The 23394-nt window shown below is 53.9% G+C and overlaps 1 protein-coding gene across 6 annotated transcripts; it reads left to right on the top strand.

The window, feature by feature from the left end:
* On the top strand, nt 13–19662 carry TSPAN17 (tetraspanin 17). 6 transcript variants are annotated; one of them, XM_005661460.3, is made up of 9 exons: nt 35–293; nt 3581–3631; nt 3722–3868; nt 4901–5071; nt 7158–7283; nt 7835–7882; nt 8353–8469; nt 8556–8617; nt 14778–16374. In XM_005661460.3, the coding sequence occupies exons 1-9, from the start codon at nt 207–209 to the stop codon at nt 14887–14889; spliced, it is 921 nt and encodes a 306-aa protein (XP_005661517.2). In that variant the 5' UTR covers nt 35–206; the 3' UTR covers nt 14890–16374. The 6 variants fall into 6 exon arrangements, with proteins under 6 accessions (XP_013850327.1, XP_013850325.1, XP_005661517.2 ...); XM_021084419.1 differs by lacking the exon at nt 14778–16374 and adding an exon at nt 19644–19662 and having other exon boundaries at nt 39–293; XM_003123656.5 differs by lacking the exon at nt 14778–16374 and adding an exon at nt 9162–10786 and having other exon boundaries at nt 39–293.

Below are 23394 nucleotides of genomic sequence, written 5' to 3'. Positions count from 1 at the left end.
AGTGAGGGGCGGTCCGGGTGCCGGGGGCGGTCCCTGAGGGGCGGTCCCTGCTGGGAGGGCGGGGCCCGACCGGCGCTCTGTGCGGCAGAGGCCATGAAGCCGCAGCCGCCGGGCTAGGCCCCGGGCGGCTCTAGCCCAGGGCGGCCCGCGGAGGGCTGGGCCTAGCCCCCGGCTCCGGTTCCCGGGCCGGCGGGCGGCCTCTCACCATGCCCGGCAAGCACCAGCACTTCCAGGAACCCGAGGTCGGCTGCTGCGGGAAATACTTCCTGTTTGGCTTCAACATCGTCTTCTGGGTGAGCGCTGGGTGGGTTCTGGGCCCTGTGCTGGGGATGCCAGGAGAAGGGGGCTCAGGCCCTTACTAGGGGGAGACCGCGCTCTGCCACAAGGACTTGGGACCGTCTCCCCACTCTTTCCTCCCACTCCCACCTCCACACCCACCCCCAGGACCACCCGAAGGAACTGCGTTGAGGCCTGGATTGCAGGGGGCGGGTCTCAGCCACTGCGGTACTGGGCGGGGAGGGGTAGTCTTCCGGGGTCTTCCTAAGACCTGACAGAGACAGGGTCCTTGAGGACCCCCACGGCCACGCTTGGTGCAGGTGGCCTCCTATCCCTACCAGCCCCCTTGCTACTCTGGGATGTGGGGGGTGCACAGGGCCCCACCCCTGGTTTTGCTCATAGGGAGGAGAGCCTCCATGGTTGGATCCACTCCCCTGCCACTTTACCTTTCCAGCACCTGGGCCTGCTGCTTTGCCTTAAGCTCCTACAAAGAGGGCTAGGTCAAAACCTCCTCCCGTCCCCCAACTAAGAGGCTTGTGGTCAGGGAGGGCCAATCGCCCTAGTTCTCAGCCAGGGCCAGTGGGATATCCCCTGATGAGAAGCCAGGAGAGCCAGCCCTGGGGAACAGATTTCAACATTCCACTGCTGACCAAACCTAGGCTTTGGAGCCAGGCTGCCCCTGTCTGGAGAAGGGAGCTGCTGGTGCCCCTCCCAGGGTGGCATCTGTGCCCCTGGGCCCTGCCAAGTCATCTTTCCCTTTTCCCTCCCCCATCCCATCTCTCCAAGGCTACTTGCTGCCTCTGCAGTCTCTGCTTCTGTTGCCTTGGGTCAGAATGCCAGGCCCATTCATTTTAGTTCAGCAGGACTCAGTGGCACTACCCTCTACCCACATGCCACTCATGAAGTGTGGTTGTCCCTTGGCCTCAGCAGTGCCTAGATCTCAAGGGTGGGGGCCATGTGCAAAGAGCACTGGAGGGGGCAGTCTGGGACTCTGGGTGCAGCAGGCCTAGCTGTGACACTGTGAGCAAGTTACTTCTCTCTGGGCCTCAGCTTCCCGGCCAGCGGGTGGGTGAAAAATGAAGTCTGTCCCTCAGGGCTATCAAGCAGATTAAGTGAATTATAACTTACTGTATTCTTGCAGCTACTTTATTATGATCTACATTTTACAGGCAAGGGAACAGGCACAGAGAGGTTAAGTCACTTAACCCAGACTCACAGAACCAGTAAGTGCAGAGCCAAGGTGACAGGGAGCCCCCAGATGTCAAGGGGGGAGAGGTATGAGTGATCCAGACTTGTTTAAGAGGCTGAGGAGCCAGAGTGTGAAAAACCCCAGGACTTGGCAGAGAGTTTGTGTTTTATGTTCAGGGCAGTGGGGAACACTGAGGGCTTTGGTGCTGGGTGATGGGTCTGCTCTAGCTTTTGTACTGGAGGCAGATGTGTCTGGCTGCCATGGGTGAGTGAGGGGCAGGGCTTGGAGGTAAGGAGACCAGGGAGGAGGGCTGGTGCAAAGCTGGGGTGGGTGGGAGCGAGGAGGAAGGCTCCAGGGGGAGTTATGAGGCCTCATTTCCAGGACGAGGCCCCTTGGGGGTTTGGGTTTGGATCAAGGTGGCCTGAAGGAGGTACCTGTGAAACAGGCCCAGGGGTTTGCTTGTTTGTTTTAGTTGAAAGCAGACCCTGATGTCACCCTGCTAAACCTTGCCATTTTTTTCTCGCTAGAATACAGTCCAGACTCCTCCCTGTGGCCCACAATACCCTGTGGGGTCTGGCCCTGCTACCTGTTCAGTTTGTCTCTTGCTTCACCAAACACGATCTTAAAGGCCTTTGCCAGTCCTTCTGCCTGGAATTCTCTACTCCTCAATACGCCTTTCCATCACTCAGACCTCATTGAAAATGTCATCACCACGTTCCCACCACCCCAGTCACTCCCCATGGCATCACCCTGTTTGATTTCTTTAAAGGCTCTGTTGGTATTGGAAATTACCTTGCTTGTTCACTGTGGATTTCCCCACTGGAGTGTAAACTTCATGAGGGCTGAGAGCTCATGTGTCCTATTCACTGATGTATATCTGGCACTTGGAACGGAGCCTGGAATGTGGAAGTGTTTGCAGCAGGCAGGGGGATGAAGGGCTCTAGAGCCAGGGAGAGGTTCAGGTGGAGATCATGAGATGCCAGTGTCATGATGGCGTGAAAGGTGAGTGAGAGGAGAGGGTAGAGGCCAAAGGGGGAACCTGGTGGGGGAGGGAGTAGCCATGTGCACAGTTGCGCAGGTGAAGCAGAGCTTTGTAGGAAGGAGGCTGAGAAAAGGGGCGGGAGGGAGGAATGGCCTTGCATTAACCATGGAGAAATTCAGGAAAGATAAAGTAGTGATCGTGATCCTTCCCTCTCTGAAGGCTGTGGGTGGATCAAGTGGGATGAGGCAGAAGTGGTGTTTGGTTTCACATCCCAGATCCAGTGTAGGGGAAGGAAGGAAAAATATTTCTAGAAAAGAGTACAGCAGTGGGAGGAGCCTGAGGTCAGAGAGGGGAAGGAGCTAAAGGTGGCTGTTCAGGAGTGGAGTTGACTGAGGCTCTGTGCTTGCTGCGGGGGGATGGGGGCTGTGGAGAAAGCAGGTGGGAGGGGGAGGTCTGAAGAGGTGCAGTCATGGCCTTTGGCTTGGGCAGGAGGGGTGCTTTCCCCCTGAGACTAGCCTCGGGCATCTGGCTTCAACTTGTCAGGGTCTTCCCAGTAAGGAAATGAGGTGCGATAGTGGAGGGCATTTAGAAGGCCAAGGCTGGGGCCCCTCTGCTGATCCTGCTCTGCATCAGGATTCCTTGTCATTCAGGGGTCTTGGGCTGTGAACTACAAGAAGGGACTCTGCCAGATGGAGGTTGAAATGGTGGGACAAGCATGGGATGTTGGTCACAGAGTTGCAGGGCAGCAGGAAGACCAGACTTGGGAGGGGGCAGGAGCCTGGAACCCTAACCCAGGCCTCGGGTGAGAGCAGAGTCTCAAGAAACAGCTGCTGTTGCTTGGTGGGACTATTTTGGCCACCCTCAGTTCCAGTTCTGAATTCACGAAGGGGCCCCTATGTCCCTCTCAGGGCTGAGGAGGGTGCAGTCTTTCCAGATGTGTCCTGTGGAGAAGAAACACTGTGATGGATTCTTGGGAAGGTGGAAAAGACCCTGGACCCATTTACAACCCTTTCCCTTCTTTCTCTACCCGTGGCTTCCCGAAGACCCTGAGCACTAGCGGGCAGGAGGCTCTACTGGGGGTGGGAATGGATGCTGGTGCCCCAGCCCTCAGCTCTTTGCTGCTACTCCTGCAGGTGCTGGGAGCCCTGTTCCTGGCCATTGGCCTCTGGGCCTGGGGTGAGAAGGTAAGGCAGTGTTGGTAGGGTGTGGGGCTGCTGTGGGTCAAAGTGGTGGGAAGGCCAGCTCCCCCACTTGGCTCTGTTCCCCCTACACAGGGCGTTCTCTCTAACATCTCGGCGCTGACAGATCTGGGAGGCCTTGACCCTGTGTGGCTGTTTGTAGTGGTTGGAGGCATCATGTCGGTGCTGGGCTTTGCCGGCTGCATCGGGGCCCTCCGGGAGAACACCTTCCTGCTCAAGTTTGTGAGTGCCCTCCCACCTAAACCCACTGGGGAGCCCAACCTCCTCCCACCCACTTCTGGCATATAGTTCATGCTTAATAATGATAGTTTTATTATTATGTTAGTGTAACAGTGATCACCAGATTTGCATTATCTATATTTATAGGATATTCTATTGTAAGTGACTGAAAGGGCCACTAAGAAAAGCCTAGGTGGATGTTAGCCTCCGGCACATTTGGATCCAGGGGCCACCACAGTGCCACTTGCCTTGGTCTCTCTCTTTCTCAGCTCTGTCCCTCTGGTTTGGCTCCAGTCCTCTTGGGCTGAAAGGATGTCCAGGAATGGGTGGATGTTGGCTTCATGCTGCCCTCCCAGGAACTCTTGCAGGATGCTGAGTGAGGCTCTCCTCAGCCATTCTGTCAAAGTCCTTTAATTGCAACTCCTTAATCCTGATTGGTCACCTCTAGACCAATCCCTGTGGCCCCAAGGGGAGGTAGCACTCTGATTGGTGTTGACTCATGCCCAGTCTTCTATCTGGGATTGAGAAGAGGTAGAGATGCCTCCATCTGAGCCACAGAAACTGAAGGTGTATATAGAGAGCGGTTTCTCAAAGACAACAGGTTAGGTAAGAAGGTGCTTTTTTCATCATAAAACAATATTGGGAGTTCCCTTGTGGCTCAGCAGTAACAAACCTGACTAGTATCCATGAGGACGTAGGTTCCATCCCTGACCTCCCTCAGTAGGTTAAGGATCTGGCATTGCTGTGAGCTGTGGTATAGGTGGCAGATGTGGCTGAGGCCTGGTGCGGCTGTGGCTGTGGCTGTGATGTAGGCTGACAACTGCAGCTCCAGTTTGTCCCCTAGCCTGGGAACTTCCATATGCGGGGGGCGTGGCCCTAAAAAATGTAATTATAAATAAATAAATAAGATAGTACTAACATGATAGAACATGGGAACTCTGGGCTATCTCAGATCACAGTGGGTGGAGCCCCACCTGGTGGCACCCCCAGGCCCTGTATCTCTGACCCCCACTGTCTGTTTGCCCCCAACCCCAGTTCTCTGTGTTCCTTGGCCTCATCTTCTTCCTGGAGCTGGCAACAGGGATCCTGGCCTTTGTCTTCAAGGACTGGATTCGAGACCAGCTCAACCTCTTCATCAACAACAACGTCAAGGCCTATCGGGACGACATTGACCTCCAGAACCTCATTGACTTTGCTCAGGAATACGTAAGTCCAGCGTCCAGCTCCGACCACATGCAAGAGGCACCTGCCAGGCAGATGAATGAGGGAGCAAGTTCCCCATGTGCTGGGAACATTCCTGCTCCCACCAGGCCAGGCAGGCCCCAGGGAAGAGAGCCAGGAGTCCCCCTATCCCAGGGGAAGCCAGCCCCAGTGATCCCCATGTGCGTAGCCCTGCAGGGACACAGGGTTAGTGAACAGGGGCCAAAGACTCCAAAACTGGCAGCTCCTAGGCCAGGCTTACAACATACTTAAAGGAGGAAATTTGGTATAAAAATGTAGATTTCTCCTACAAAACTGAGCCCACAGTATCAGAGTTACATGGCCATCGCCCTCCTCCTTGCTGGTACAGGGGCTCTCCGATTGCCACCATCTCCGCCACTCTGCATTTGATTATACCTGTCGACCCTCTTCTCTCATTTATGTTATTTGTTTGGCCCCTGAACATATTAGAGTTTGAGATCCCCTTGACAGAAGACCTGCCCTCAAGCTTGCAAACCCAACCCCTGTGGAGAAACAGTCAGTGTTTCTAGACACCTCCCACCTGTGTGTGCTCACCCACTCACAGGCTTAGTCACACACACACTCACAGTCATACATGAGGTCACAGCCACTTACACAGTCACACGCCATTGGCGCCATCCACCCAAGAGTCTGCTCTGGGATCCAGAGATGAATCAGAGCTGGTGCCTGCTTTGAGGAGCTCTCAACCCAGGACAGAGGCAGACAAAGAGCCATGTGGTTAGGATATGATTTATTTCTTCATTAGACACAGAAATTGTTATGGACATATCCAGGGCCAGGTGCTGGGGATTCAGCAGTGAAAAAAACCTGGGATCTAGGAGTTCCCTTTGTGGCTCAGCAGGTTAAGAACCCAGCTAGTATCTGTGAGGATGCAGGATCGACCCCTGGCCCTGCTCACTGGGTTAAGGATCTGGTGTTGTCGTGAGCTGTGGCATAGGTTGCAGATGTGGCTTGGATCCCATGTTGCTGTGGCTGTGGCATAGGCCAGCAGCTACAGCTTTATTCATCTCCTAGCCTGGGAACTTCCTTATGCCACAGGTATGATTCTAATGAGAAAAAGGAAAACAAAACAAAACAAAACAAAAAAACCACACACACAATAAAAAAACTGGAAACTGTCTTCATGGGAATGGCAGTCTGGGGAAAGAGACAGATGATAAACAAGCAAAAGAAACATGTATGTGTCTAGAATTATAAACTGGTATAATTTAGTGGTAAGGGCTGAAGTGGGTAAGCATGAGGGAAAGGGCTCTGGGGGTGGCCCTGGGGTTGGAGAAGGAGCAGGGATGTGAAGAGAGGGGCATGTGTTCTCCAGCAGGAGCAGCAGGTGCTGAGCAGAATGAGAGGCAGGCTCTGTGCTGGGACTGGTCCCTCATCCCCCAGCTCAGCCCACAGGGCCTACCTGTGTCTGCCCAGAACTGGTCCCTGGAGGGCCAGCTCTCCGCAGCCTGTGCCCTGTCAGTGAGTGAAGCCTGCGTGCTCCGTGCTCCGGTCTCCCCACCAGATCCTGAGCTCCTTGCTTCACTGCAGCCCCGCCCACCTAAGGAGGCAGCTTGAGATATTCTGGGAGGGGATGATGGGGGACATGGGTGCTGACAGCAGCATTTATGAAGTAGAATGGGATGGTTATAGGGTCGCAGGATTGTCCTCCTGTGCCTGCGGAGGGGAAGAGAGAAGGTCTTCCCTAAAAAGCTCTGGGGCGGAGTTCCTGCTGTGGTGTCTTGGGAGTGCTGGGACGCAGGTTCAATCCCCAGCCTGACACAATGGGTTCAGGATCTGGCATTGCCGCAGCTGCAGCTTAGGTCCCAACTGTGGATTGGATCGAATCCCTGGCCCAGGAACTCCATATGCTGTGGGGCAGCCAAAAAAGAAAAAAGAAGAAAAAAAGAAAAAAATCTCTGGGGCACGTGTGGCGAGACTGGGCACAGATGTGGGGCTCAGTGGGGCCTCTCCCCAAAGGGTTTGTTGAAATTCCCACCCCTCCAGGTGGCCTAGAGGAATTCACGGTCCTTGGGTCACCATCCTTGCCCCCTCCCTTTCCACCTCCTAGTGGTCTTGCTGCGGAGCCCGAGGGCCCAACGACTGGAACCTCAATATCTACTTCAACTGCACTGACTTGAACCCAAGCCGGGAGCGCTGTGGGGTGCCCTTCTCCTGCTGCGTCAGGGATCCTGCGGTGAGTGGGGCCGGGCAAGGAGGGGCGGGACCTTGCAGTGCGCAGGCCCAGTCTGGGAAGAACAACCAGTTGTCCCTCCCCACCCTCACAAGGACTGGTTCGCTCTCTGCTGGGCCCTGCTCCAGGGGCTGTGGATGTCAGAGGAAGTCATCTTACCTGGGAACAGTCCTCCCGGGCTGGGGAGTTTGTGTCTGTGGGCAGCGCTGAGACCTGATGGATGGGGACTGCTCCTCTCTGGTGGAAAGGATGGAAGCTTCTCGCAGTGACATCCTTCCAGTCACAGTGCCCAGGGACACTGAGGGCCAGGTTTCTTCCCATTCTTATAAAACACGAGCAGGAGGCAGATCGAGCTGGCGCTGCGGCCATGCGCCCCGGCCTCGGGGAAACAGGAGCACAGGCCCCAGCCAGCCTTGCTTAAGGAGCGCTGGATGTGGCCGAATCCATGGTTCCATCTACTTCCCCTGAGACGCGAGACCCATCTCAGTGCCGGACGCTGTCAGACCCTGTTAGTGCCCCGTCACCTAGTTGTTCACTGGCCTGTTTCCCCTCAGGAAGATGTCCTCAACACTCAGTGTGGCTACGATGTCCGGCTCAAACTGGTGAGAGGGGTGGGGGCAGGGCTGGGCCCAGCTGGGGGGAGTGGGGTGCAAAAGGGGGCCCCCATAAGCTTAAAAGACCTCAGGGATTGATTGCATGGGGAGCGGGTGCTGAGTCCTGGGAGGCATGTGGGACCTGATACTGCCAACCACAAGGCAGCGGACATGTGGGCAGTGGACTCCAGTAGAGAGAGAAAAGGTGAGACATGGATAAAGAAAAGTGGATGGTAAGGTGACAGTTTCAGCTAAGCATTTGGAAGAAAATAAGGGAGGTGATGGGATTGGGGCTGAGCCGTCAGGGAAGGCCTCTCAGAGGAGAAGTCGTTTGTGCTGAGACTCTGACGAGAAGGCCCTGCTATGGAGCTCCAGGTGGCAGGCACTAAGGTGTAAGGCCCTGGATGGGACTGAGCTTGGCAAGGCTGATTGAGATGGGCAGGCTGGCGGAGCTGAGCCTGGTACCCAACTGTCCCCAGGAGTTGGAGCAGCAGGGCTCCATCCACACCAAAGGCTGCGTGGGCCAGTTTGAAAAGTGGCTGCAGGACAACCTGATCGTCGTGGCTGGGGTCTTTGTGGGCATCGCCCTTCTCCAGGTACTGCCCAGGCCTTGCATGCCCTCACTCGCCCCAGACAGCCCGCTCTGCCAGCAGCCTCTCTTCACCTGACCTCCGTCTTACAGATCTTTGGTATATGCCTGGCCCAGAACCTCGTGAGCGACATCAAGGCAGTGAAGGCCAACTGGTGAGGCTGCCACGCTGGCCACGGCCACTGGCCTGGCCTACCCAGGGACCCCTTCCCCCACTGTGCCCATGATGGGCAAGACTGCAGGAAGTGTTTCTTCTTGGACCTGAGCCCCACGTGGGGCTCGCATGCCACTGTGTTGTGTGCCCTCAGAGCTGAGTGGCTCTGCCAGGGGCTGTCTATCCTGGAGCTCGTTGCATGGAGGGCGGGTGTGGCAGGGTGGGTGAGTGCAGGAAGCCACCGACTTGGCTGTTGTTGGGTGGCAGGCTCTCCAGGGAACTATGAAGGTCACAGCTGAGGGGGTGCAAGCCAGGTGGGGTAGGAAGGGTCTGCTCTGTGTCTCCCCAACACCGCCAGGGACCCATGTCTGTGTATGGCCGTGTGGGGTGGCTTGGGGCATGCTGTTGCATGGGACACAGCCTCACGCATCTCAGAGCTCTCTCCACTAGCTGTGACCTTGACCCTGCCAGGAGCCCACTTCAGCCTCAACGTCTCAGACTCTAAAATGGGTCCAAGAATTTTCTCTCCCTTGCTTGCCTCTCAGGATCAAACATGATGATGGCTACAAACTACTCAAATAAACAAAACCTTGAAAATCCCTGGCTTCTGCCCAGCATCTTGGAGGTTCTATCAGCCGTCAGGCCTCAGCAGAGCTCTCCGCCTGGGGCCCTGACCCGGACCCACTCTGCCAGCGTGTTTCCTTGGCCTGGGCAGTGTATACATTTGCGCTGACTTTAAAACTTGGTGTATTTCACATAAAAGTCCAGATCCATGGCTTCTCATGAAGATTGGCTACCCGGTCACGGCAGCTCTTGGGACATCGTCTCCTGGGCCATCTGCTTCCTGTTCTCTGAGGGCCCTGTCCAGCCTGTGCCACTCACTCCGTGGGCTGGAGTTGGCCTCCTCTGCCCCTGTGGGTTTTGCTCTGCAGACACCACGAGGCTGCTGTGGGGCCAAGCCTGGGACGAGGCACAGGGATGTCAAGAAAGGGGAGGCTGGACCCTGCCCTGAAGAAGCCACAGCTGGGGAGGGAGCCGGCCCTGCTAGGGACTGAGATGGGGGCCCAGGAGAGTGGCTGAGAGGTGGGATGGAGCTTAGGAAGGTTTTGGGAAGGAAGTAGTTGGAAGCTTGGCACCCTTGGGATTGGGAGGAGCCTGCTTTGGGGCCCTTGGTGGTTGTCGCCTGGGTTTCCTTGGAAACAAACAGAAAATCTTCACGGTGGCCTGCAGAGCCGCCTCTTGGCCACCAGAGGGCGCGCCAGCACAGCCTTACCTGCGTCTGGCTGCTTCCTCCGCAGCCTCACCCTGGTACAGCTTAACCAGTGCTTCGGGAAACTTGAGAACTTTTAAAGGAGCAACTGGTTCAGACTCAGCCGCAGTTAGGAAAGTCTGCTGCTCTCAGCTCTGACTCTTAGCCGCATGAGGGGTGTGTGTGGAGTGAATGCCGCGCCCATCCCTGGGCTGCCCTTTGTGGATAAAAGGAGGGGTTTGAGCCAGTTCACAGATCTCCCACTCAGGTGCCCTTTAAGTCAGGTAGGTTGTATAAATGAATGAAGGAGGCCTTTGACTTGTGAGGCCTTGGCAGTGCAACTGACTTTCCTTCCTACCATTCCTGAAGAAGACATGGAGAGATAGCGCTTTATGACAAGAGAAATATTTGGATCATCATTGACAGTGGCAGCTGACCTTGAGATACAGTAGGGTGTGGTGGGGGGTATGGCAGAGCACAGATTGCTGCCTGAAGTTGGTGGCTGTCGTTCAGTTGCAGCTAATTGCTGTGAAGCAGGTATGCAGGTCTAATGTCAGAAATCTGGAGAAGCTAGAAGTCCCGGGTTTTTTTTTTTTTTTTTTTTTTTTTTTTTTTTTTTTTTGTGAGATATCCTTGATTTTTAAGTTGTTGGCAACTAATGAAAAAAATTTTTAATGCCGCAAGGCCAACAAAAGGTATAGGGGTCAGCTTTGGCCCCTGTGCAACCATAGGTTGCTCTGGGACAATCACCTACCGGGGCCCTGGCTGCTCTGCCATTCAGGGGTGCTGGGAGCTGCTGCCAGGAGGGCAGCGTGTGGGGTATGCACCCAGCATCGTGGCTCCCAGACACAGGCTGGACAGTGTCTTGGAGCCCCTGGCAGGCACCTGCACACTACAATAAATGCTGCTCAGAGTACTGTTCACGGGTCTGGCCTTTTTTTAACTTCAAAAGCTTTCACTTTCACGTCCCCCCTCAAGCCTCACAACCCCCTTGTGAGGTGGAGGTTCTTTTCCTGATGAAATGGGGCCCCAGAGAGGGGAAGGGGGCACCCTGATCTGAGCCCTCTCACTGGGGCTTTGCACCAGACCCATCCTGCTGTTTTGATGCTTCTGAGTGACATTTGCATACTCAAAAGTGCCAATCAGTAAGGGGCAGTAAGATTCCATTCCCCAGGCGCGAATTGAGCAGCCACGCAGGTGCTGGGCCACAGAGGAGAGGGAAGGGCAAAGTCCTGGCCCTCGTGCTGCATTCTCATAGAGGAGACACAACCACAAGTAGACAAATAAGCATTTTTGTTAGTACTATAAGCTATGAAGAAAATAAATGGTGAGGACAGCTGGGGTGTCTGGGAGAAGAGCGCCCTTGATGAGGGCAGTGGGGGTCCTATCTCTGGGAAGCTGCAGGGGAACAGTGTTTTAGTTTTCAGTACCAGCTGCCCTAGAGACCCTGAAGCCGGGTAGGCTTGGCATAAGGGAACCTGGGGTGCTGGAGCGAGGTGGGAGTAGGCAAGGGGCAGAGGTCACAGACAGAGGGAAGTGGTGGAACCAGGATATATTTGGAAATGGGATTGATGAGATGGGATAGGAGTGACTGGTAAGAGTGGCCATGACCTTGGCCGGGGACCCAGGGTTCTCCAAAGCTCAGTTCTGCTACGGATTATCCATCCATCCACCCACTCATCCATTCATTCAACCACCCACACATCCTCTGATCCGCCATCCACTGTCACCACTCAGGTCGGCCCTGACTGGAGGCTGGGGTTGCTGAGACAGCTCAAACTAGCCTTTGCTCTCCTGGAGCCCATGATCTCTTGGCAAGAGGCAGACGAAATGGTTGCTAGTGGTGCAGTGTGTACATGGTCATGAGCACATGATGATCACAGCACGTGGCATTTCATGCTGGTGAGAGACAAACTCTGTCCCCAAAGCAGAACTGGGAGCAGTTCTTTTCCTTGAACTGAGGAGCTCTTACCCAGTGGATCCTCTCTGGATGTGTAGAAAACACGAGGACGCTTATAAGGCTTCCTCCTGCCCATCACACTAGGTGGGTCCCTGGGACATGGGGACCAAGGCATCCTCCCACTCTGTCAGGGACACTGGTGGTGACAGGGATGGGTATTTCTGGTGGCCTGAGAGCCCCCTCAGTAGCCCTGGACCTGCCTAGCCTAACCAGAGGAAGGGCTGCCAGCAGCTCCCCCATCAACTTGGAGGGAGGGCATCCTGTAACATCAGGCTACCCCGGGGATGGGGGCACTGGAAGTGACAGAAAGAGCCCAAGATATTGAGTACTTGGATCTCTGGATGAGGACGTCACATGGGCTGGGGAGGTGGGGCCCGCTTTTCCTCCCAGAGCATGGCCGGAGCGGGCCTACGAAGGAGATGCTCCCGGTGACCACCAGAGGGCACCAAAGCACAGCTCACGCTGGCAGTCGAGTCAGCTGCGGTCAGAGAGCGGGTGCGGATGTCGGTTCTTTGGAGTGAGGTCCCGTGCATGGCTGAGCACAGGAATGCCACCTTCCAGGGACCCGGGAGCCCCACCCTTTTGGTGCCAAATCCAGGTCTTGCCACCCTCTGCTCTCTTCTCTGAAAACTTAGAGCAAAGGACGCTGTCTGCCCCATAGATGCCTCTCCCAGTGCAGGGCTTGGGGGACCGAAGCCCACTTGGTGGTTGCTGCAGGCGGTGATGTCTGCCAGAGGGAGCTGGGAAGGGGGGGTCGCTTTCTCCAGGAGGTCGAATTGACATGCTCTATTACATAAACTTCCACTCACTCATTCAATCAGATTTTATTGCACACCTGCTATGTGTCAGATACTTTGGTGCACACTTGGGATAAATGAGGGAACAAAATGAGACCCCATCCTCATGGTGCTCACAGTCCAGACCAGGGGACAGCAGCCTATGTCTGAAAACAGCCAGATAGTAAAATACATTAGGCTTTCAGGTGAGACAACCACTCAACTCTGCCTTTGTAGCAGAAAGCATCTCTCCACAAGACAAATGAATGGGCATGGCCATGTTCCAATAATATTTCTGGACCCAAAAACTAGCTCTTTTAAAAAATTTTTATTTTATTAAAAAAATTTTTTTAGGACCACACCCAAGGAATTGGGGTCAAATCCAAGCAGCAGCTGCTGGCCTGCAGCACACAGCCACAGCAATGCCAGATCCAACCCTCGTCTGCGACTAACACGGCAGCCTTAACCCACTGATCGGCAGCCACGATGGGAACTCCAGAGCAATAACTTTTTATATTAATTAATTAATGTTTTGTCTGGACTCTCGGCATATGAAAATTGCCTGGCTAGGGATGGAATCTAAGCCACAGCTGTGACCTATACCACAGCCGTGACAATGTTGGATCCTTAAACAGCTGTGCCACAGTGGAAACTCCTATATTAATTTTAAATCATTTTGGTAGCACGAGTAAAATAGGAACCCAATCTACTTTAAAAAAATAGATGACGTGGAGTTCCCACTGTGGCTCAGCAGGTTGAGAACCTGACTAGTATCCACGAGGATGCAGGTTCAATCCCTGGCCTTACTCAATAGGTTAAGGATCCTGCATTGCCACAAGCTGTGGTGTAGGTCATAGAGGCGGCTTGGATCTGATGTTGCTATAGCTGTGGTGTAGGCCAGCAGCTGCAGCTCCAATTCGACCCCTACCCCAAGAACTTCCATATGCCACAGGTGGGGGCCTAGAAAGCAAAAAATAAATAAATAAGAAAGACACTAAAATTCCCTTATCATCCTATTCTATTCCCCTCTACTTCCCTCCCAGGGACATCACAGCTGTGAGATATAGATCCCTCTGGGCCTTTTGCATTTAAAAAATTTTGCCTTCATATTATGTATTCATAGAGAATGTTCAGCATTGGTGTGTGTGTGTGTGTGTGTGTGTGTGTTAAGTGACAATGTACTGTCCCCATCTTGCTGGGCTAGCTTTTCCACCCCCACGATGTGTTTTAAAGACAGAGTCACGTGTGTGCATGTAAATCCGCCTCATTTCTCTACTGCTGCGCTGTTCCCTGCGGGGATAAGCTGTGTTTTGCCTCTCTATCCCTTCCTCGCTGGATGGTGGATAGTCAAGCTCTTTCCACCTTGGCGGGGGGGGGGGGGGGTCTTTCCACCCCAAGGCTCTAGTGAGAGGCAAGGCAGGGTTCTCTCTCCTGGGGTTCCAGCTGGAGCAGCTGTTGTTCCCCCAAAAAGGAGGAGGAGGGCTACAGGGGAGCGTGGCCCCAAGTTGGGGCAGATGGCAGAGGCGGCTCAACAGGTCCCTTCTTGGGCCTGGGGGCCTCATTTCTGCACCTCAGCCCAGGCAGCAGCCTGAGGGACTACATTAACCACAGATCTGGGACCCAGAGCTCAGCCCATCAGAGGTGTGAAAGCCACACAATTAGCCCCTTGGCACTGTGAAGGCTGTTGCCACGGTAATGCCTTCTTGGTCCCCTGTGCAGCTGTGCAGACAGATGAAGACATCAGCCTCCTGCATGCAGAGAGGCCTGCACTGTGGCCCGAGAGGGTCTACCCTTGGTGGAGGCTAGACCTTCTTAGCCTCCTGAGGCGCTTCGAGGCCTGGACACACCTGGACACCTGGGTGCTGCCTCCAGGAATGATCTTCTGTGCGTCATCTGCCAGGCTAGACCCTCCTGGCTGCTCCTGTGGGCCCCGCCCCCAATCAGTGGGAGGCTCCTGGGAGTCATGCCTGGGAAGGGGGGGTCCCAGCAGTGGAACCACATGGAATTCCAGCCTGTTCACCCATCAGCCAACATTTGCCAGGGACTTCTGTGTGCCAGGCTGGGAATTCCGCAGAGGCTTCAGCACAGTTTCTGCCCTCGGGGGTGCTCATGGTCTGGTGGGAGACACAGACAAGTGAATCATCAGTCTTTACAAGTGATTTATTTTTTTGAACAGGTGGTGCAGGCCTGTGGTTAAAAACTGCAAACTGCGTGGGAGTTCCCACTGTGGCTCAGTGGGATCGGCGATGTTTGGAAGTGCTGGGATGCAGGTTCAATTTCCTGGTTAGGAGGTTAAGGATCTGGCATAGCCACAGCTGCAGCTTAGGTCACAACTGCAGCTCGGATCTGATCCCTGGCCTGGGCACTCCATATGCTGCGGGGCAGCCAAAAAATAAAGAACCCCCACCCACACCCCCGCAAGCTGCACAGAAGCCTCTGTGCAAATCTCCCTCTCGTCCCTGCCTCCGGATCTCCTGCCCCTCCCTGGAGGCAGCCACCCTGTCAGCCCCACCCAGTGCTCCTGAGATGGCCTGTGCATTCAAAAGCAGTGCTCCTCAAGCAACAAAGCCAGCCAGCCAGAACCCAGTCCATACTCTGCCCCACCGGCAGCTGCGGCCTCTGTCTGCATTTTTCACTGACCAGCATTTCTGGGAGATAATTACATATCAGTATGGACAGATCCACCCAATGCTTTTCAACAAGAACAAACCCATAATAATAGCGAGAACTTATACTTACTCTGTGCCGGCTGCTCCTCTAGGCACTTTATTTGTATTAACTGATTGACTCCCCTTAACAGCTTGGAGATGGACGCTCTGCTGATCTCATTCCGAGGGCAGGAGGCCAGGGATGACCATTGGGTGACGTGGCCTGAATGCCTCTCCTGACCCTCCTGCTGGACACAGAGGCCATTTCCAGGCAGTGAGCACCATGCTACTTCTATCTTTGGGCACTTGTATCTCAGTGGACGAGTGCTGGGAAATGAATGGCTGGGTTGAAGGGCAGGTACATTTTGAATTTACAAAGCTATTGTCAAATTACCCTCTGAAGAGGTCACCCTCAGTTACAGAAGGCTACACCTGCACCTCCCGCTCCGGCAGCCAGAGCCAGCACTGCCTTTATCCATCTTTTCTCTCTTTGCCAATGGGATAGAAGAAAACCATCTCTCCTTGTGGTTTTCCTTGGAGTTGTCTTATCAGAGAGGTTGAGTGTCTTTTCATACAGATCAGGTCAATCTGGTAAAATCAGAATTACTCTACAGAGCGAGGTCTGAAGGGGCTGAAAGGCAAGAGGCTGCAGTGGGTACTCTAGGAGGGTTGCAAGTGATGACAGCCGAGCTGGCCCTTGGGGTGTGGGGTAGACATGTTAGGGAACCACTCACCGAAACTACCCAGCTTTGCCAAGCACGGCAATAGCCCTTGCATGAGCTGTCTCAAAGTAGGAGGCCCTGATGAGGAATACGGTGCTGCCCTAAAGACTCACTGGAGGATTTAGGGGGGGCCAACAGGAGGGAGGAGATGACCAACCTCCCAGGGTCCTTGGCGCTGGGGTCCATCTTGGCTGGGAGGTGCTTGTGTCACCAAGAAGGACCCTGAGACAGACCAGGCACAGGCCAAGCAAGACGGTTGGCCAGAGACAACCTGGAAACTAACCCCATTCCTTAAATGCTGAGACTGTGGGCCCCGTGGCAGAGCAGTTCTCCTGGGTTCTCTTATCCTGCTGCTCTCTGGGCGGGGGGTTCCTTCCCCATAAAGTGTCTTGCTTTGTCAACATGTGTGTCTCATTGGACAATTCATTTCCTAGTGTTAGGCAAGAACTCATTCTCAGGCCCTGGAAGGGGTCCCTCTTCCTGCAACCGAAGGGCATTCTTGGCAGAGCAGAGGGTCCGAGCAAAGGCTCAGAGGGGTGGGAGGCAGGGGGGCACCTGGACTGGTCAAGCCTGAGGACGCCCCCCTTCTCATCAGTGTCACTTCTGCTCCCCAAGTATCAAATCCTCATCCAGGCTGTTTCCTCTGCTCCCACGTGCAGTTTGAGCTAAACCTTGGTTCCTGGGGTCACTGCCCCTGAGGGAGCATCTTCTTGGGTCTCTAGAGGGGACCTGCCCCCCAAGCCTTTCGTGGGTGGCCTCCATCACCCCTCCCTGCCCGTGTGTCTCCCCTGCCCCTCCCTCCCACCCATCCCCGCCACCAGTGGGGGGAGTGTACATCCTCATTAGCACGGTTCAGTGGCCAGTGTGGTAATTGATCTCCCTCCGGCCCAGTGTGGACAGCGCCTAATGGGGATGAATGGAGCGGGAGGTGCCGCTGAGGGACAATCACCGGAGGCCCGCACAGAACGGAAAGGAAGGCAAGAGATGGAGCTACACTGAGCAGGCCTCCCAGTCAGCTGGGGAGTTTGCGGCTGCCTTAGCCCCCCACCCCAGGCTGCTACCCGACCCCCGACCTGGCCCTGGGGCAGAACAAGCACACAAGGTGGGAAGAGGGGGCTCTGGAATTGAGCTATCCATTGGGGTTGAGGCAGGAACCCATCTCAGAGGGGGGGATTAGGAGCTCTTGGATGGCATCCTAGGAAGGCTATGGGTGTTGGAGCCCAAGGTAAGGAGGGCAGTGCCCCAAGTAGTCATGGGCGGAGGAGGGGCCAAGACATTCCAAAGCCAGATTGGCCAGCCATGGATTTTATCATATAGTCAATCAACAAATGCATTGGGTAGCTGCAAGGTGACCCAAAGAGTCAAGATCTTTGTTATGGTCAGGGGATGGATAGTAACTAGGAAAATACTTTGGATGATAATAAATGCTCAGAAGAAAATAAACAGGGTTATATGCTAGGAATGCCTGAATAGATATAGAATTCCCAGGCTAGGGGTCAACAGGAGCTGCAGCTGCTGCCCTACGCCACAGCCACAGCAATGCCAGATCCAAGCTGCCTCTGCCACCTACACCACAGCTCATGGCAATGCTGGATCCTTAAGCACTGTGTGGGGCCAGGGTTCAAAACGTTGTCCTTATGGACACTAGTCAGGTTCATTACCGCTGCGCCACAACAGGAACCCCTGGAGTGTTACTTTAGGAAGAGCCCTGGGGAGACAATACGTGAGCTGAAACGTAAAAGGTGACAAGGAACAGCACTCACTCCTGGCTAATCCACTAGGAATATTCTGGTGTTTTTCATGGGGTTCTAGAATACTGAGTTTAATCCCCACGTCCCATTCATCTCCTTCCAGGTTCAGGTCTTGATCTACTTACATGTCTAGGAAACGTAGCTCTGACTCAAAGCAAATTGGGTGTTGGGTACCTCTGCCTGGTCCCCGTCTTTCCCTCCTCTTCTAGAAATAGCATCCGCGTTCCCTCTTGGGGAGAAATCTCCCCTACCCTTGGTCCATGTTCTTCAAGGGGCGAGGGAACAGGACCCAGGATTGACCAGTCAGCATGTTCCATTCCCTTGGCCATGGCGGGGGGTTGGGGGGGCAAAGGACACCTGCTCCTGAGTGTTTGCAAATATAGAGACACTCCCTCTTCTTGATGTTCTGGGGCCGCTGGTGACCACCTTCCTGCTCGTGGTCCTGGAGCAGGGCTGACACAGAGAAATCAGGAGACAGGAGAGGGTGACCAATCTTGGCTTGGTGACCATACTTGAACCCTAGGTCTAATGGCAGAGCCTCCCTGCTCTTTCCAATGACATGGGCAGATGCAGCCTCCTTTTATTTTTATTTTAAGTCTAAGATGGTTTGAGCTGGGCTTCTGTTATCTGCAACCAAAAGAGTTCTGATTGACACAGTGGGAATGAGAATGTCTGGGTGGGAGAAGCGGAAGGTCTGGGTCATACATGCTGTCTCAGCGGCCAGGGGCAGGGGGCTGGTACACACAGCTTCCCAGTGGAGCTCAAATCAGCACTCCCTGACTCTTCCTTTATTCTGTGCTGACCCTTCCAGGGGGGCTGGTCCCAAGATCCCAAGAGGAATGGAAGAAGGATCAGATATCTTTTTTTGTAGGTCTTTTTTTGAAACTCAAGTTCATTGAGTATAATTTACAAATCAAAAAAATGCATCCGGAGTTCCCGTCGTGGCGCAGTGGTTAACGAATCCGACTAGGAACCATGAGGTTGCGGGTTCGGTCCCTGCCCTTGCTCAGTGGGTTAACGATCCGGCGTTGCTGTGAGCTGTGGTGTAGGTTGCCGACGCGGCTCGGATCCTGCATTGCTGTGCCTCTGGCGTAGGCCGGTGGCTACAGCTCTGATTCAACCCCTGGCCTGGGAACCTCCATATGCCGCGGGAGCGGCCCAAGAAATAGCAACAACAACAACAACAACAACAAAAGACAAAAAGAGACAAAAAAAAAAAAAATGCATCCATTTTAAGTGTATATTTCAATAAGTTTTACGAATTTCGTCCCTATGCAACCCTCACCACAATCAAGAGAAAGAATGTTCCATCCCCCAGAGGGTGCCCCGTTGTCCTTCCTGGCCAGTCCCTGCTCCTCCCCACAACCAGACGACAACTGGCTGCTTTCTGTCACTGAAAGTTAGATTTTTTTTTTCATGCACAACCAGTCCTCGGTATTTGCAGATTCCATATTTGAGAACTCACCTACTGGCTAAAATTTGTTTGTAACCCCAAACCAGCTCTCGGGGTGCTTTCGTGGTCATTTGTGGACAGATGCAGAGCCGTGAAAAATTTAATTCATCTGATGCATGTTCCCAAGCTGAGGCTGAACAAGGAGAGAGAGTTTGTTTTTTGCCTCAGTTCTTACTGTAACCAAGTGTCCTCTTTGCAGGCTATCTAGTGCCACATTTATTTATTTATTTATTTTGCATTTTTGTGGGGGTTTTTTGTTGAGGGTTTTACTGCTTAGAATGGCCACAAAAATGTAGTGCTGAAGTGCCGTCTGCTTGTTCCTCAGCATGAGAAGCCTGTGATGTGCCTGACAGAGAAGAAAGGAATTACATAAGCTCCGTTCAAACCAGAGTTACAGCGCCGCTGGCCGTGAGCTCAATGTTAATGACTCGACTATATATACTAAATCAGGTGTTTTTCTTTACACAGAAACACACACACAACAAAGTTATGTATTGATTGGCTGACGAAAATGTGACCAAAGGATCGCAGGAACCTGACCCTGCAAGTATTCCCCCAGGAATCAAGGCTCAGATTCACAAATGTAGCGGCTGCGGTGACTTTATGGAAGAATGAACTGGCTGTGCATGGAATCCAACAGACGCAGCCCTTTGAGCCTGGCTCTGCCACTTGGCATAATGCTCTTGAGATGCATCCACGCCGTGGTGGGTATCTGGAGTTTATCCCTTTTACCACTGAGTAGTAGCCCATTGTGTGGATACACAGTTTCTCTAATTCATTCTCCAGTGGATGGAGCATTTGGATTGTGTCCAGCTTGGGGCCATTATAATAAAGCTGCTATAACTTTCACGTACAAGTCTGTGTGTGGACACACGCCTTCACTACCATACCAAGGATTTGCACATGAGCAAATAAATTTCAAATTTGTTTAATCCTTACCATAGCCCTGAGAAGCAGCCTCATCTGTGTGTGTGTGTGTGTGTGTGTGTGTGTGTGTGTGTGTGTGTAAGTTCCCAGGCCAGAGATGAAATGCACGCTGCAGCAGTGACCTGATCTGAACCTCATTTTTGACCTCTGCTGCAGCTCATGGCAATGCCAGATCCTTTAACCCACTGAGCAAGGCCAGGGATTGAACCCGAATCCTCATGGATACTAGTCGTGTGTTTTGTTTTGTTTTGTTTTGTTTTTCATTTTAGGGCTGCATCTGAGGCATATGGAGGTTCCCAGGCTAGGGGTCTAATCGGAGCTACAGCTGCTGGCCTACAGCCCATAGCAATCCTGGATCCTTAACCCACTGAGTGAGGCCAGGGATGGAACCCGCAACCTCATGGTTCCTGGTTGGATTGGTTTCTGCTGCACCATGACGAGAGCTCCACTAGTCATGTTCTTAAGCCGCTGAACCACAACAGGAACTCCTCACATCATGCTCGCTGGTCCTCTCCCTGGTGGACCTGCTGCTTCCATGCAGGCTTGGCTCTCAGGACACTTGTGCTCTGGACTCTACTTGGCTAGAGGAAACCCAGGTGAGAAAGCATGTGGTATCTGGGAGCAGGGGTCCCAGGCTTGGGGAGAGGTGACGCAAATTTGGGTCCTGACTTGCCACTTTCCCGCTGGAGCTCACGGTCCTTATCTCTAAGAAGTGCCCCCCTAGCCTGTTTCAGACACTGTCCTTAATCACCTCCTATGGGAAGGCGCTCGCTCTAGTGCTGGAGAGACAGGGCGAGAGACAGCCTCCTCCCCTAAGAGCGGACAGATGCTGAGCTATCACAGTTGGGAGAGATGGTAGAGCCCGTCCCAGGGCCCTGGAGGTCAGCTCAGGGCCTTGCACAGACCTTGGTCAGTACTTGGACCAGAAATTGGCCTTGGCTGCTTCAAGCAAAGCACTGTGGAAGGAAAGGGCAGAAATGCCGGCAGCCCCTGGCGGGTGTCTGTAGAGAAAACTTCAAGTAGGGTCTCCTCAAGGGGAGGCCATCAGAATGAAAAATTCTTCTGAAGAGTCAAAAATCACAGAAAGGGGTCTGCCTGGCCTCAATGGCCTGTGTCAGTACCCAGCAGGGTTCAAGGTCTCACAATGGACAGCCTGCCAGGTCTGCCTGGGGTGGAGAAGAGCTGAGTCTTCTGGTGCTGTTCTCAGCAAAGTGGGGGAAACACAGGGAAGGCAAAGCCACCAGAGTCCTCTGGTTGTCAGGCAAGGGCCCAAAGGGGACACTGCAAGTGGCCAGGAAACTGAACTTTAAGCACATGAAGCTTTAGTACCTCAGGGCTCAGGAAGGGGGAGGCGGCCTCACCTGCTCCCGCCTAAGGAGTCGCCACCATAGGGCAGGGCTTCCCATCTAACCCCGGGGTGGGGGGTGCTCAGTGCGTGTTTGGTAAATGTACATAGAAGGAATGAAACTCCGCATGTGTCCCTAGGCCCAGAGGGTGCTGCAAATTCAGTCCCACCTGGCCCCTGCCTCCCAGGATTGAGTCCAGCTGTGGAGACAGATGTGACCTGGACTAGAGGCAAAATAAGACACAGGCTACAGTGTGGTCACTGAAGCGTGTGACAAGTGCCGTGGAAATGCCTGGGATGGGTGCTCAGCATAGACGGGGGTCAGGGGCTCTCAGAGGAGGTCTGGGTGGGGAGGCTGAGAGGGTGGTGAAAGGTGGCATTATGGAAGGGCATTCCCCAGGGACCCTCGTGTTTTATTCTGGAGACTGGCTCTGTCCTGGGGAGCTTAGAGAGACCCTGGGGGCTGGTCAGACAGGCACAGAACAGTCCGGGTGTGTGAGCTGGGGGTGGGGGGGCAGGGGAAGGAGGATGGGGTGGGAGTCGGAGGAGCCCTGGGTGTGGGGAGAGTCAAGGAGACGGTGGGGAGGGGGGGCTGCAGATCCCTTCCAGCTGCAGAGGACACCCCAAGGTTACCTTGGCCTGTGGCTCTGTGGCTGGAGCTGCTAGCAGCAGTGACAACAGCGAACCCGCAGCCTCTCCGAGTTTTATTATCATTCAAATGAGGACGTGGAGAGGTATTTCATTTGATTGGTAGAATAATAGGAGCCATTTATCTACCTTCTCTCAACCTTTCATATCTGTTTCACTATTTTATGGGATCGCATACATCATAGTAAAGGCAAAAATGTATTTTTTTTTCCCCTGACTTGGGGCTTGGGGGGGGCATGGATGGGAAGGCGGCTCTCGGAGTGGCTGGCAGGAGCTGAAGGAAATGAAATCGAAAAAGACTATTATTGGTGACAGACAGTTACATCTGAGAGGGAATAAGAAACTCCCCAGCGCGGGCGCGGATGAGGAGTTTTAAATGGAAGCTCTAACAGCTTCGAGGTCTGGGTCCAGCGAGAGGGGTGGGATGAAGGAAGAGATGAGGAGTGGGGGTGGGGGTGGGGACCCAGGAGCGAGGCTGGCACAGGGGGCATGTGGCCCAGCTGTCGGAATTCTTTGTCTCTCTGCAGTTATGATAAATTACACATGTCATACAAGGATCTATCCTCCTTCTGAAAAAAATTGGAGCGTTCCAGGTAAAATCCCCTGGGACCACCAGCCCCAACCCCACTCCTTCCTCCCCGTCCCCAGAGGCAGCTACTAAGGATTTTTTTTTCCCCTCTTGGTTTTACAAATACACAGAGCTGTCTTAAAAGAGGTAGCACTCTTTTGCGGATTCTTTGCCTTTTCTTAAGTGGTGTTTTACTGTATCATGCAGCTTCTTGTTTTTTGCACTCAGTATGCTTTCCAGCTCTGTGTCAAGGAGACCTAAATGGGTCTCCATCCTTCCTGGAACTGCCAGGTGGTGACTAGCCTGTCTTTTAGCCACCGAGGGTCCCCTCCACGAACATGTGGGTGGCTTCCAGCTTTTCATAATTATGACTCCTGCTGTAAGACTTCCAGCACCTGGGCGGGTTTCTGGAGGGCGGGTGAGCAGTGAACTCACAGGCGGGGGAGGGGCGTGAGTTTTCAGGTGAAGGCGATGCCTGACCGTCAATGACCTCAGCTACCCAAAGTGTCTCTGCTGTGGGGCTCCAGCCAACTGCCTCCAGCTGGCAGTCACCTCCCAGGTGACTTCAAGTGAAAATGCACAGAGGGGAGTTCCCGGTTGTGACTCAGTGGTTAACACATCTGACTAGGAACCATTGTAGGAGAAAACGTCATGATAAAAGTGTAGAAAGGAGAGACCCCGCCATGATGACTAAGCAAAACCCGGCCCACTGCCCCTAACCACCCCTCCCC

The sequence above is a fragment of the Sus scrofa genome, chromosome 2 (assembly GCF_000003025.6).
Source record: "Sus scrofa isolate TJ Tabasco breed Duroc chromosome 2, Sscrofa11.1, whole genome shotgun sequence".
Classification (NCBI taxonomy): Eukaryota; Metazoa; Chordata; class Mammalia; order Artiodactyla; family Suidae; genus Sus; species Sus scrofa.
Note: the sequence above shows the minus strand (reverse complement) of the source record. Positions and strands in the feature narration are given on the sequence as shown.

Excerpts from the sequence above, each read along its gene's own strand:
- TSPAN17 (XM_005661460.3), top strand. The coding sequence starts at position 207 with ATGCCCGGCAAGCACCAGCACTTCCAGGAACCCGAGGTCGGCTGCTGC. Across the intron at positions 5,072-7,157 it reads TTGACTTTGCTCAGGAATAC|TGGTCTTGCTGCGGAGCCCG; the intron begins GTAAGTCCAGCG and ends TCCACCTCCTAG. Across the intron at positions 7,883-8,352 it reads ACGATGTCCGGCTCAAACTG|GAGTTGGAGCAGCAGGGCTC; the intron begins GTGAGAGGGGTG and ends AACTGTCCCCAG.